The following is a 14,226-nucleotide window of genomic DNA, read 5'->3' on the forward strand; positions in this document are numbered from 1 at the left end:
CCTGCATGCAGAAAACTCGATTTTTCGCCGTTTTTTAGGTGTTTTTCGGCTATAAAAACTGAACTAGTTGAGCTAGGATAGTGAAATTTCGCGTGTGCCGAGCCAAGGACATGCCCAAAAAGTCTGCAAAATCTCACCGAGATCGGCCGAGCCGTTCAGGAGGAGTAGTGCGGACACACACACACACACACAGACGACAGACGGACAGACAGACAGGAAAAACTTTTCAACCCCAATGGAGTAACTGGCTTCGCTATCGCTCAGCCAATCAAGAGAGAGGAGCTCTAGAAAAAGATCGAAATCCAGTTCGCGAAGGCGGCACAGAAGATCCACTTCATCTAGATCAAGATCAAGAGGGAGGAGCTCTAGAAAAAGATCGAAATCCAGTTCCAGAAGGCGTAAAAGCAGATCAAGTAGGGATAAATCTAGCCCTAAGTGCCGACGCAGTAAATCAAGATCCAACTCATTGCCCAAATCTAGGTCCCCATCTCTCTATTGTGACACACACACACTTAGAGAATGATAACATGGATTCTAAAGAAGGGCAGGTCTCCCCAGCAAGAGTTCTTGAAACAGCACCTAAGACAGGTATTGTGCTCAAAATATTTCCTTTTTTCACTGTATAGATTGAATGCAGACTTCAGTATGTATTTGTGTGCTGGTGCTGACTTGGCCATGTGTGTGTTTTGCAGCAGTCTCTTCTGATGGTCTGAAAGGATCAGCGAAATTTTCTTCACTTTCAGATGTTGCATCAAAGATAGGTACTTACTTGACACATTTCCTTTTTAAAGATAAGATGGCCCTTTTGTGAGAACGTCAACTTTGCACACTGTAATGTGTTTTTGTTTGCTGGTGCTGACTTTGCTATGTATGTGTTTCAGTGGCCGCTTGTGGTGGTCTGAAAAAATCATCTACTACAACTCCTATCGGGTCCACTAAACTTGCCAACCCTGGTTCAGATGCTGCAGTAAAGACAGGTACTTACTGGACACATTTTCTTTTTAAAGATTGAATGGCCCTTTTGTTAGAATGCCACTTTGCACCCTTAAGTATATAATTGTGTGCTGGTGCTTACTCTGTTTGTGTATGTGTTTCAGCGGTTTCCTCTGGTTATCAGAAAAGGAACAACTTTGGCTACGACCACAACCCCTATCGGATCCAATAAATTTGCCAACCCTGGTTCAGATGCTGCAGTAAAGACAGGTACTTACTGGACACATTTTCTTTTTAAAGATTGAATGGCCCTTTTGTTAGAACGCCAACTTTGCACCTTAAGTATATAATTGTGTGCTGGTGCTACTCTGTTTGTGTATGTGTTTCAGCGGTTTCCTCTGGTTATCAGAAAGGAACAACTTTGGCTACGACCACAACCCCTATCGGATCCAATAATTTGCCTACCCTGGTTCAGATGCTGCAGTAAAGACAGGTACTTACTGGACACATTTTCTTTTTTAAGATTGAATGGCCCTTTTGTTAGAACGCCAACTTTGCACCCTTAAGTATATAGTTGTGTGCTGGTGCTTACTCTGTTTCGTGTATGTGTTTCAGCGGTTTCCTCTGGTTGTCAGAAAGGAACAACTTTGGCTACGACCACAACCCCTATCGGATCCAATAATTTGCCAACCCTGGTTCAGATGCTGCAGTAAAGACAGGTACTTACTGGACACATTTTCTTTTTAAAGATTGAATGGCCCTTTTGTTAGAATGCCAACTTTGCACCCTTAAGTATATAATTGTGTGCTGGTGCTTACTCTGTTTTGTGTATGTGTTTCAGCGCGGTTTCCTCTGGTTATCAGAAAGGAACAACTTTGGCTACGACCACAACCCCTATCGGATCCAATAAATTTGCCTACCCTGGTTCAGATGCTGCAGTAAGACAGGTACTTACTGGACACATTTTCTTTTTAAAGATTGAATGGCCCTTTTGTTAGAATGCCAACTTTGCACCCTTAAGGGGGACCCTGGTGAAACTTTCAAGTAGGCTTTAAATAATCCCAGAAAGTTGAAACTTTGCTTGATTATAAGGTTCATTATGGTGAGTTCATAAAACAAAATTCAATCTAAAATGTTGAACGGTCTCTGAGAAAGTGGCTTTTTAGTGTTTTTTAGAGCGTTGGGGAAAAATATTCCTGCGTCTTTCATTGGAACGGAAAGTCTTGAAAATTTTTTTGGGTTATCCTTAAGATGTATAGAAGAGATTTTAGTGACGGAATTTTCAATTTCATCTTCTGTCCTGAGATATCAATTTTCAAATTTAAACGTTTAAAAAAAAGTGAATTTTTTGCCTTTTTTTGAAACTTTGAGGTGTGTGTTAAAAAAGTAGGGCTGATATCAAGATTCCGTCACTAAAATTTGTCGATAAGTCATCAATGAATAGAGTCCATGCAAGACGACTCATGTAGGTGTCAACCAGGACGCAGGAAGTCTTTCTACGACAAAATTTTTTGTCGACTGAGCAAAGCTGTGAAGTTGAGCGTATAAGCCACGACAACTGATCTCAATGTTATTTCTTTCCAAATGATGAAGGACTACCCACATAGTTTTAAGGTGTTCAACCTGTTGAATCTGAAACTTCTACGCACATTTTTATCTATGAACTTTGAAAATACTATTTTTGGCAATTTGGTCATTTTTTTCACCAGGGTCCCCCCTTAAGTTATAATTGTGTGCTGGTGCTTACTCTGTTTTGTGTATGTGTTTCAGCGGTTTCCTCTGGTTATCAGAAAGGAACAACTTTGGCTACGACCACAACCCCTATCGGATCCAATAAATTTGCCTACCCTGGTTCAGATGCTGCAGTAAAGACAGGTACTTACTGGACACATTTTCTTTTTAAAGATTGAATGGCCCTTTTGTTAGAATGCCACTTTGCACCCTTAAGTATATAATTGTGTGCTGGTGCTTACTCTGTTTAGTGTATGTGTTTCAGCGGTTCCTCTGGTTATCAGAAAGGAACAACTTTGGCTACGACCACAACCCCTATCGGATCCAATAAATTTGCCACCCTGGTTCAGATGCTGCAGTAAAGACAGGTACTTACTGGACACATTTTCTTTTTAAAGATTGAATGGCCCTTTTGTTAGAACGCCAACTTTGCACCCTTAAGTATATAATTGTGTGCTGGTGCTTACTCTGTTTTGTGTATGTGTTTCAGCGGTTTCCTCTGGTTATCAGAAAGGAACAACTTTGGCTACAACCACAACCCCTATTGGATCCTATAAATTTGCCAACCCTGGTTCAGATGCTGCAGTAAAGACAGGTACCTACTTGACACGTTTCCATTTCCATGGATTGGAACTTAGTAGGGTAATTTTGCTTACATAAGTTGTAGTGTTGACCTTCCGTGTTTGTCTGTTTTAGGTGTTGCTTCTGCAAGCCATCAACTAAATGAATTGTATCTCCCTGCTGCAATATCATCACCTTCTGGATCCAAGTTCCTTACCTATGCTGGAAAACAATTCCGAATTGTTCAGAGAAACCTCAGTGGTAAACTTTATAATGTAGTTCTCCCTCTAAACAATATAACAAATTTGCCAAAGTCATGAGTTACTGTTTAAAAAATTTTTGATTTTCTAATACTTCCTGTGTACAGTAGTTGTTTCTTTGTTGTTATATATTTTTTTTAAATTTAAATAAATTAACTATTTACTGCTAAATAAGTCTGTCAATTTTGAGTTGTCTGTAATTGTACAAATTTTTTCTTTTGTACTCTAAGAAGCTCCTATTAACTAAATTGACAAGTTCCTGCAGGCATGTATTGTGATTTGTATTGATAAGTAGTTGAGCTAACCCTGGGCGAGAAGAAGCATTTCTACCTTGCTTCTCCTTGTCCGGCATTATCTCAACTTCTCTCTATAGGTTTATGGCCTATCTTATGCCCAAGCAAATATTTCACGAATTTGCATGTTCATGTTAATTGGCTATATGTGATTTATAAAATTTAAGTTAACTTACTGATTATTTATTCTGTCAACTTTGAGTTATCTGTAAGATTGAAAAAAAAATTTCTTTTGTGATTTGTACAGAGTAGTTGAGCTAACCCTGGGACAAGAAGAAGCATTTCTTCCTTTCTTCTCCTTGTTCGGCATTCTCTCAACTACTCTATAGGTTTATGGCCTATCTTACACCCAAGCAAATATTTCACTAATTTGCATGTTAATGTTAATTGGCTGTATGTGATTTATAAAATTTAAGTTAACTACTTACCGCTTAATTATTCTGTCGATTTTGAGTTATCTGGAACAAGTTTTCTCTTGTGAACTCTAAGAGGCTACTAAAAGCTATAGTGAAGTTCCTGCAATAATAGCATGTACTGTGATTTGTATTGTGATAAGTAGTTGAGCTAACCCCGGACAAGAAGAAGCATTACTTCCTTTGTTGTTCTTGTCCAGCATTAGCTCAACTTCTCTTTAGGTTTCTGACCTATCTTATGTTGAAGCAAATGTTTAATTAATTTCCACATTAATGTGAATTTGCTATATGTGATTTTTTTAAATATGGCATCTTGTTTTGTTAATTTCACTAAATTTTATTTTTGTGATTGGCCCACCTTATTGTTGATGTGACAAAAGTACAGATGTGTATAAAAAATGTACGAACCAAGGAGCCCATGTGAACTCATATTAACTTTAACTCTTAGGTAAATTCAAAGGTAAATACATGATGATATCCAATGTTAAAGTAGATGATGGATTGAGTTTGATGATTTTTTTGGGCTGTGTCCACTATGAAATGCTAAATTATAATATATTCCATTAAGTATGCATGCTCATTTGTTGCCTAATAAGTAGTTTAAAATGTCCATGTCAAAAATAAAATACACCTTTTCATTCCATTTTCTACATTTGGTTTCTTCATTTTGATATGTGATAACACAGTGGTAATATGGCAATCTAATTGAAAATTATCGGAGGGAGGATCTCCTCCAAAGTATGGATGATGCAGCCTCATGGGATTAAAGTACTTGTCTGAGGCTTGGCAAAACCATACTCATGGACGTTAAATGCACATTCACAGTCAACATACATTATAAAATTAAAACTTATATCTTACAATTAAATCTAGAGGACAAGTCACATAGAGAGCTTGCTTCCTGACCATGGAAGTGGTTACAAATAACAAATCAATTTACACAACATGTGTGGAAATTGATGCACAAGCGTTGTTCATCCAGCAACTTAACAGGTACAAACAGTAACTTTTAAGTTTTTCTTATACATTTTCAATATCAGGTAAACTAGTGACTTTGGTATCTAAATTTCTAATGTCTTGGAGGGCCTGTAAGAAACGTTCTTGGAACGCCAAGCGGAGAGCTCGCTCTTCTTCTTGTTGATGCAAAACCAATTTTACTGCCTCATTTAAATCCTGCATGTCAAGTTTCAATGACCCCACTCATCCTTCAAGGCTCCCAGTTCCTCCTTAACAGTCCCACTTCGTCGACTAAAACCTAATTTCTTCCTTTACGGAGCTCACCTCGTCCTTCAATAAATTCATTTCTAAGTGGATATCTTCCACCCCGTCCTCAATATCTTGTATCTCTTGTTTGAGTTTGGCATTGCAGTGGGGAAAGCACCTCCTCCTGTAAATTGCATTTGCTTAGTAACCCTGTTGGATACTTATTACAGAATAAGAGAGTTTTTGTTTGACAAGAAATGCTGAGCATAATTTTGAACTCGAACAAATTAATGCTTTAACTTACCACCACGGAGTTGCCACTGGTATCCTGGACTTCCACCTCACTGACCGCGGCAAACCAGGACGCGCCAGTTGGAGGGAGCGGAACGCACCACGCGCTAAGGCCGATGTGGAGGGACCGGCCATGGCATCCACAGGTAAGGTTCCAGCTTGAGAGGAAAGGAGCTGTTCCTCCAAGGTTCCAGTCGGGACCTTGTCCACACTTTCTGAATCGGCGGGGTATGCGAAAAACGCCGTTGGGCATTAGCGGAACGATGGTGCACTGCAAGAAGGTTGCTCTTACCTGGCTCCATCCGTAAAACCTTATGGAAAAATTTCTTGATTCTAATCAGCTTTTTTCTTAAGTACATGTGTCAAAAAGCCGGCTTTGAGAGAGAGTCGCGCTCGTAAACAAGCTGTTGCCTAGCAACCGAATCCCCGAATCCTCCCGCGTTAGGAACGCGAGCAAATCTGCTACGGTATATTTACCCATATTTGACGAACTCTTGATAGAAATGCATATTAAAGGAAAGGAAGCGCGTATGAACAACATTACCCCACCACAAGTTAATTTAGAACTTTTAAAATTTTGTCAAGACACTTTGTTTTGCTGGTGGGTTGGTGGAATCGTGTTATCGTCTGCTGGAGTAAATATAAACAATCAACAAAACCCAGTCTGCTTGTTTGTTTCCATAATTTTGTAACAATCGTCTCCTTGTTTATTTTCATAGTTTCGAAAACATCGTCTGCTTCTTTGTTGGCTGAGCGATAGCGAAGCCTGTTACTCCAGTGGGGTTGAAAAGTTTTTTCTGTCTGTCTGTCTGTCTGTCTGTCTGTCTGTCTGTGTGTCTGTGTGTCTGTGTGTGTACACTACTCCTCCTGAACGGCTCGGCCGATCTCGGTGAGATTTTGCAGGCTTATTAGGTATATTCTTGGCTCGGCACACGCGAAATTTCACTATCCTAGCTCACGTGGTTCAGTTTTTATAGCCGAAAAACGCTTAAAAAACGGCGAAAAATCGAGTCTTCTGCAGGCAGATCACTTCTGTGTTGAAGGAAGGGGGTCTGGGGGGCAGGGGCCCCCAGCCAGGACAAGTTAAAAGTTACAAGGATCAAGATTGTGCATCGATGATGAAACAACTCTATCTAGAATAAAGGGGGGCAGCCCCCCAGTATGCAAGTTAGAAGTCACCGACGATGACAAGCCAATGCCTGCCGAAGGCAGGCTAGCGCCGCAGGCCAAGGTAGGTACGCCAGGCGCGGATTGGAGGAACAGGCCGCGAGACATCGCGAAGCCTGTTACGACAAGACGCGGTCTGGCGTAAACCTACCTTGTATACAAACTTTGGTAAACATGGTCTGCATGTTTGAATGCAAGCTTTTGTAAATATCCCCTTGTTTGTGAACTCTACATTTAGGTCTATTTTTGAAGCAAGGGTTGAGGTGTGTGTACTTGGATGGATAAGAGTTGTAATTCCTCATTCTTTAACAGTAGAAAACAGACATTCCGTCGCGTCGTTCGCCCTGAGCTTCCTGTCTCAAGGGTCACAGGCCAAACGTTACCCAGAAAAGTTTGTCCCTGTCGAGATGGACGACCCTCATCGCCTAGATGATGACGCGGAAGAAGATGAACTTATTGCCATGGATCCATTGAACCCCAATATGTATACATGAGGAGCGAATAGGCAGAAATGGGTCCTCAGGGTACATCGTCGAGGCCTGAGAGATGCAAGGAACCCATTTGATGTCACCTACGAATCATTTGTGAGCAGTTACAGACTGTCACAAGATCTGGCTCTAAGTCTGATCGATGTCTTGCGTCCCTTTGTTAGACCGACCACAAGCGCTCTAGCGGTACCCCTTGAGCTCAAGGCACGGAAACATCATCCAGATACTAGTTAAATTTTTATGTCATAATTTTGTCTAAAAATAGCAAATTTTAGCAAATAAAATGGTTCATATTGTCTTGCAGGTTCTTTCAGTGCTTAGTTTCTATGCATCGGGTTCTTATCAAACACCAACTGGAAAGCACTTTGATTGCCCCATTGCCCAGCCAACATTGAGTGGATACATCACAGAAGTAACCAATGCCTTAAATGAAGATGCAATCCTTACTCACTTCATCAGATTTCCATCAACTGTGCAAGAACTTAACCACTGCATTGAAAGGTGCTGGACCTACTCCTGTAAAAAAAATTGTGAATACTTTCTTAAACTGACTAAAGAGTGTTGCATACATTTTTTTTCACCATGCACCTTGCTCTGCAGCGTTTCCAAAAGATTTTAATATTTTGATTAGGTATTATTCTGAACAGGAACCAGAATCTTGGAGGCCAACTGCCGAATGTGGTCGGCTGCACTGATGGGACATTGATAAAAATTAAATCCCCATCACTTGCTAACAATAAGCATGCATTTACCGGCAGAAAAGGAGTGCCTTGCATCAACGCTCAGATTGTAAGTGTAAACACTGCTTTTGGGTTTTCATGTAAACCAAACCCATTCAAAAATGACTTTTTCTGTTTTCTGTTTCGATTAAATTTTAGACATGTGACCGACGAATGTACATTACAAATGTTGTGCCAAATTTCCCTGGCTCCACAGCGGACTCTTTTATTTTCCACCGGTAGTGCACTGCGTCACAGAATGATCAACTTCTACAACAGGCGCCGCTGTCATCTTCTTGGTAACTTTGGCTTGTTTTTCTCAAAGGGTAGCAGTCCCCACACTTGCCTCTGCTTTTTACTTGACATTTTATCCGGTACTGTAGGAGATACGGGATATGCACAGCAGCCCTGGATGTTGACGCCATTCCGGCAAACAGAAGATAACACACCAGAGTCCCGGTACAACAAGGCTCATTGCAGTGACAGGAATGTTGTAGAACGGACTATTGGCCTTTTGAAGGAACGATGGAGGTAATTTAAGTGGGAATACTGATCACTGAAATTGTAACTTGCATGATTTCTGTCATGCCAAATATGTAAGTAATTGTCACGCTTTGTTTTTCAGGTGCATAAATGATGAGCGCACTCTGCATTATGACTATGTGAAAGTTGCACAGTTCATAAATGGTGCAGTTGTGCTTCATAATTTGTGTGTCCTGGCTAATTTGACGCACTATGCAGAAGGTGCTCATCTCCTCAGAAATGTTAATGTAAACGAAGAAGAACCTGAAGAGGACGATGATGATTTGGATGATGAAGATGTGCCAGAAGGTAGGAGGCAACAACGAGCCATCCTAATCCGTGGACAACAAGTGCGTCAGGAAATTGTCAATGAGCTGGAGCTGCGGCGACAGTAGGCAATGGACTGCATATTTGTGGTAGAAAAAAAGAAGAAAGGAACATCAATCAACATGGTTCTACCTTAAGGTGTACTGTAGGTATTAAATGGTAATTGATAGTCAGTCGTATTGTTTGAAAGTAATTTTTTTATTTGTATGAAGAATAGATGATGATTACATGGCACTGGTTTTAAGTACATATTGAGAATTTGTTTAGACTGTTTATGATGATGTTACTGTTGGAATAGGAGGTAATTTGCACCTAGATGTAACCGGTAATACTTCCTACTAATACTCAGCTTAACTACATCAATCAACATGATTCGGGGATTTAAAAAGTTTAGCTACCTTGTTTACAATGGATTTTGCAGTTTTGAGAATATCATTAAAGGCTGTCACCTTTAATAATTATATTTGTGTCTCTCTAAATAAAAAACCGCCTTACCACCCAAGTTTCGTATGAACACTTCAAGACAGTTTATATAGATCAGGAAAAGAAAGGGACTCCAAAACTTGAATGGCTCCTTTATTCACATCTTGTTACAATAAGGTGGGCAAATCACACAACTGAAATTAACAAAACAAGATGCCATTTAAATGAACAGCAGTACAATGAGCGTTCTAATATTTTTAAAATCATATATAGCCATTAACACTATGTGGAAATTAATGACACATTTGCTTCAACATAAGATGGACCATAAACCTAAAGAGTAGTTGAACTAATGCTGGACAAGAAGGAAGAAAAAATACTTCTTCTTGTCGAGGGTTAGCTCAACTACTTATCACAATACAAGCATTACTTGTCACTTTAGTTTTTAGTAGCTTCTTAGAGTATAAAAGAAAAATTTGTTTTAATCTTACAGATAACTCAAAATTGACTTATTAAGCAGTAAACAGTTATTTTATTGAAAAAATCACATAAAGCCAACTAACATTAACATGACAATTAGTGAATTATTTCCTTGAACGTAGGAAAAGCAATAAACCTATAGAGAAGTTGAGCAAATGCCGAACAAGAAGAAGAAAGGAAGAAATCCATCTTCTTGTCCAGGGTTACCTCAACTACTCTGTATCAGTACAAATCACAGTACATGCTAATACTGCAGGAACTTGTTACTATGGTTTTTAGTAGCTTCTCTAGTACAAAAGAAAAAATTGTTCAATCTTACAGATAACAAAAAATTGACAGAATAATTAAGCAGTAAGTAGTTAACTCATAAATAAAAATCACACAGGATAGCCAATTAACATTAACATGCAAATTAGTGAAATATTTGCTTGGACATAAGATAGGCCATTAACCTATAGAGTAGACAAGGACAAAAATGGAAGAAATGCTTCCTCTTGTCCGGGGTTAGCTCAACTAATTATCACAATACAAATCACAATGAACAGCAGTACAGTGAGCGTTCTAATATTTTAAAAAATTACATATAGCCAATTCACACTAATGTGGAAATTAATGAAACATTTGCTTCAACATAAGATAGGCCATAAACCTATGGAGTAGTTGAGCTGATGCTGGACAAGGAGGAGAAAAGAAGAAATGCTTCTTCTTGTCTGAGGTTATCTCAATTACCCTGTATTAGTACAAATCACAGTACATGCTACTACTGCAAGGACATACTACTATAATTTTTAGTTGAATTCAAGAGAAAAAATTTGTTCAACCTTGCAGATGGCACAAAATTGACAAACCAATTGAGCAGTATGTATATGGATGTGCAGATTTCGCAGGAAAGAAAAAAAAAAGAAACTAAAGTGTCCGAAGACGATATTGTTTGGCTAGGGGTATAAATGAACTATTGAATGGTTACCCTTCTCCCTCAACTCTGGGCGGCGTTACTGTGAGGCGCCTGGGGGCCACTGCTAGGGTAACAGATCACCATGGATTTTTTAGGTCCATGGCTTCCCCCAGGCCCCACCCCGGGAGCAAGGGCCCTTGAACTGCCTGCTACGAGGGAGTTCTTCACTCCCCCTAACCCCCACCCCCTGTGGGTTGGCGAGCAGGTCTTTTAAATGTATTTGCACCCTCGGTCAACAACTAACAACTTAACTGCAACAAGAATGAGATAAAGAAAGCAAGGACAACCAGTTCACTTGCAGATTGTGACACGTCGGAGCCCTTGCCCACCAGTGGCACACCCTGCAAGTAAACTGGATGCATTGGGGTTCCCTAAAAGTTGGTGCACTTTGAACGAATTTGGAAACAGTAAAATTTGATTAAGACGCCAAAAATGTGAATTTAAGCCAAAAAATCCCCACCCCTAGCCACCCTAACATCCTGCGAAATCTGCACATCCATAAGTATGAAGTTAACCTATCCCGTCCGAAAATTTGGCTGATCCAGCAGAAGTTGAAGCAGATCCTGATCTTGATCTAGATGAAGTGGATCTGCTGCGCTGCCTTCTGGAACTGGATTTCGATCTTTTTCTAGAGCTACTCCCTCTTGATCTTGATCTAGATGAAGTGGATCTGCTGTGCCGCCTTCTGGAACTGGATCTCGATCTTTTCCTAGAGCTCCTCCCTCTTGATCTTGATCTAGATGAAGTGGATCTGCTGTGCCGCCTTCTGGAACTGGATCTCGTTCTTTTTCTAGAGCTCCTCCCTCTTGATCTTGATCTAGATGAAGTGGATCTGCTGTGCCGCCTTCTGGAACTGGATCTCGTTCTTTTTCTAGAGCTCCTCCCTCTTGATCTTGATCTAGATGAAGTGGATCTGCTGTGCCGCCTTCTGGAACTGGATCTCGTTCTTTTTCTAGAGCTCCTCCCTCTTGATCTTGATCTAGATGAAGTGGATCTTCTGTGCCGCCTTCTGGAACTGGATTTCGATCTTTTTCTAGAGCTCCTCTCTCTTGACCTAGATGAAGTAGACCTGCTGTGCCGCCTTCTGGAACTGGATCTCGTTCTTTTTCTAGAGCTCCTCCCTCTTGATCTTGATCTAGATGAAGTAGATCTGCTGTGCCGCCTTCTGGAACTGGATCTCGTTCTTTTTCTAGAGCTCCTCCCTCTTGATCTTGATCTAGATGAAGTGGATCGGCTGTGCCGCCTTCTGGAACTGGATCTTTCTGGAGTGATATGATGGTTCTGCAACAACGGTCAAATTAACTGCCACCCTAGATTCTAATACCGGGCAAACATAATTGGACAGTGATTTGCTGTAGTTGCATGCTCCCTTAAAGGTAACAGACTAGTGACTTTATTCTGTATGACTTACATTAATTTTGCTGCGTTTCATGATTGCAGATAAGCTTCCTGATGGATTCATCTCAATCTGAAAAATAAAACCATCAATTGATTTTTGGAGGAAAAATTAAGCGTGTTTGATGGCACAGCCTAAAGCAATACCTGAAGTGGATCTTTGGCGCCCATGAAGCCAACTACTCGTTTCCAGCCCCCCATACAGGTTAACACCCGTAACTGGTGATCACTTAGTTCAGGTGGAGGGGGCCCTCCGCCAGTCCCTCGCTTAGAAATACGGGTATACTCTTGAGCGGCTTGTTTCACAGCATCTTTCATATCAGACCAGTACTGTATGGAACACAAAAACAAACAAGTCTTAAAATGACAAGCAACAATCTAGGTACTTATTATGAGGAATTTGTTCATGAGGCATACATACAGATTTCCATTTCGGTCCATCTTTATTAGCACCGGGGACTTCATTTAGTAGCAAAGCAAGAGAATCCCATTCTTTCCGAAGCTCCTCCTTTCCCATAGGACCAGTAAACTCTCCTTGGCTAAAGGGGATGTTCTGCTCCATGTACCCCAAAAGGAACTCCTTTTGATCTTCAGTCACGGGCAAGCGAATCCTAGGCGGCGGATTTGGCATCTGCAAATGAAAGAGAGAAGCACTGTGTTTACAAACAAACAGAAGACGAGGTTAAGGCGTCCATCCCTAATTTTGTCTATGGTATTGCACGGAAACCTCCACAAAAATGTAGTTTTTTAAAAATAAATGGATATTGGTGGCAAAAGGACTAAGCGAGGATGCTGTGAACGCGTGCCAAGCTTTTGAGATGTTGGCGAAAAGCAACAAAATTTGAGCCCGTTCATTAGCATCGACGCCTAACTGCCAGAGCATTAATGTCTTTAAATCAGCCAAATATAATAGCATCGTAAGAGAACACTTGTAAAAGTCGCTAATAGGGCTGATGCGTACCTTGAACGATGAGAGCAAGAAGTGAGCCGGCGTCACATCGGAATCGGTGGGTGACGAGCTTTAAAAGCCTTGGGGTGACAGTTGGTGACGGTTGGTTGTTTGACGGTTTAAACGGGCCCGGCCGAACTCGGATCCGATTGGCCGATCGCGTAGAGGCTACTTTTTGAAACTTTTTAGGATAAGTTTTATTTTTGACATGTCGATAGAATAATTTAAAATTTTTTTCAAGTCCATTCCGGGTTCTCACGTCTTTTGACTATGCTTTGGCCTCTAATGGCCGTTGAGTCGTTCTCTGCCTGCCCGGCCTCTCAAGGCCGGCGCGGCGCGACACTAGCGCTCCGATCAAAACAGTGAAAAAATCGTCATTTCACTGCAATAATAACGCCCGGCCATCACATTTGAAACAATTAGTTCGTTTCTTTACCCATATCCGAATGAAAAAGTGAGAAATTTTAGTGAATATAACACGATAAGGACCGTTATGAACCGTGCGACTCGCCGCGACCCGCGGCGAGTCGCGGCGAGTCACTCACTCGTTGCGAGCGAGCTAATCGAACTCCCCGATCTCGCTGCTGGGCCGAGCGCTGGTGGGGGTCCAAATCGGCGGAGTGGGGGTGAAGGCGGCGCGCGCATGCTTGAAGCCATGAGAGAAGGGCGCCCTGGAGTCCCAGCTTTTTCGGGCCGGGACGCCGCCTGGCGGAGGTTTGCACCACTTTGCGGCTAAACGGCTCATCGCACAACATTTCTGACTAGCTCAGTAGATTCAGGAAGGTCTTTTACGTGCCCCGGCGTCGTTACATTTTGATTTGGTCAACCGGGGACCGAACGCGGCGAGCCTGAAGGGCGGCAGTGTGGCGCGGCCAAGGGTCCGCAGCGGCTGGCTGCCTGATGGCTGGCCGCCGGCTACCCCCACCCTATCGCTTGGTGAATATCTCGTGCCTTTTAAAACGAAATAACGGTGAAAACGACACGTTGTCTTCGTCTAAGCGTGTAATATCACACCTAACACAAGTTTGAACCAAAAAATCAGTGTCTACTGGCCTCTAGCGGTAGGGTGGGGGTAGCCGGCGGCCAGCCATCAGGCAGCCAGCCGCTGCGGACCCT

The 14,226-nt window shown here is 41.5% G+C and overlaps 2 protein-coding genes across 2 annotated transcripts; one reads left to right on the forward strand and one right to left on the reverse strand.

The window, feature by feature from the left end:
• Positions 1 to 5,098: 5,098 nt before the first annotated feature.
• On the forward strand, positions 5,099 to 9,123 carry LOC117649930 (putative nuclease HARBI1). Its single transcript, XM_034393115.1, has 7 exons — positions 5,099 to 5,184; positions 7,091 to 7,336; positions 7,445 to 7,499; positions 7,606 to 7,841; positions 7,988 to 8,129; positions 8,385 to 8,590; positions 8,685 to 9,123. Exons 1-7 carry the CDS (start codon positions 5,099 to 5,101, stop codon positions 8,974 to 8,976), a joined length of 1,263 nt encoding a protein of 420 aa, XP_034249006.1. The 3' UTR covers positions 8,977 to 9,123.
• Positions 9,124 to 11,276: 2,153 nt separating this feature from the next.
• LOC117649931 (uncharacterized protein DDB_G0287625-like) lies at positions 11,277 to 12,835 on the reverse strand. The gene is made up of 5 exons (XM_034393116.1): positions 12,583 to 12,835; positions 12,309 to 12,491; positions 12,178 to 12,234; positions 11,821 to 12,047; positions 11,277 to 11,502 (listed from the first exon to the last, which is right to left on the reverse strand). Exons 1-5 carry the CDS (start codon positions 12,790 to 12,792, stop codon positions 11,277 to 11,279), a joined length of 903 nt encoding a protein of 300 aa, XP_034249007.1. The 5' UTR covers positions 12,793 to 12,835.
• Between the last annotated feature and the right edge of the window lie 1,391 nt (positions 12,836 to 14,226).

This window comes from Thrips palmi, unplaced genomic scaffold (assembly GCF_012932325.1).
Source record: "Thrips palmi isolate BJ-2018 unplaced genomic scaffold, TpBJ-2018v1 HiC_scaffold_4, whole genome shotgun sequence".
NCBI classification, from domain to species: Eukaryota; Metazoa; Arthropoda; class Insecta; order Thysanoptera; family Thripidae; genus Thrips; species Thrips palmi.

Excerpts from the sequence above, each read along its gene's own strand:
- LOC117649931 (XM_034393116.1), bottom strand. The coding sequence starts at position 12,792 with ATGCCAAATCCGCCGCCTAGGATTCGCTTGCCCGTGACTGAAGATCAA. Across the intron at positions 12,492-12,582 it reads ATGGACCGAAATGGAAATCT|TACTGGTCTGATATGAAAGA; the intron begins GTATGTATGCCT and ends TGTTCCATACAG. Across the intron at positions 12,048-12,177 it reads TGAAACGCAGCAAAATTAAT|AACCATCATATCACTCCAGA; the intron begins GTAAGTCATACA and ends CCGTTGTTGCAG.
- LOC117649930 (XM_034393115.1), top strand. The coding sequence starts at position 5,099 with ATGGAAGTGGTTACAAATAACAAATCAATTTACACAACATGTGTGGAA. Across the intron at positions 5,185-7,090 it reads TTCATCCAGCAACTTAACAG|GTCTATTTTTGAAGCAAGGG; the intron begins GTACAAACAGTA and ends CTCTACATTTAG. Across the intron at positions 8,591-8,684 it reads CTTTTGAAGGAACGATGGAG|GTGCATAAATGATGAGCGCA; the intron begins GTAATTTAAGTG and ends TTTGTTTTTCAG.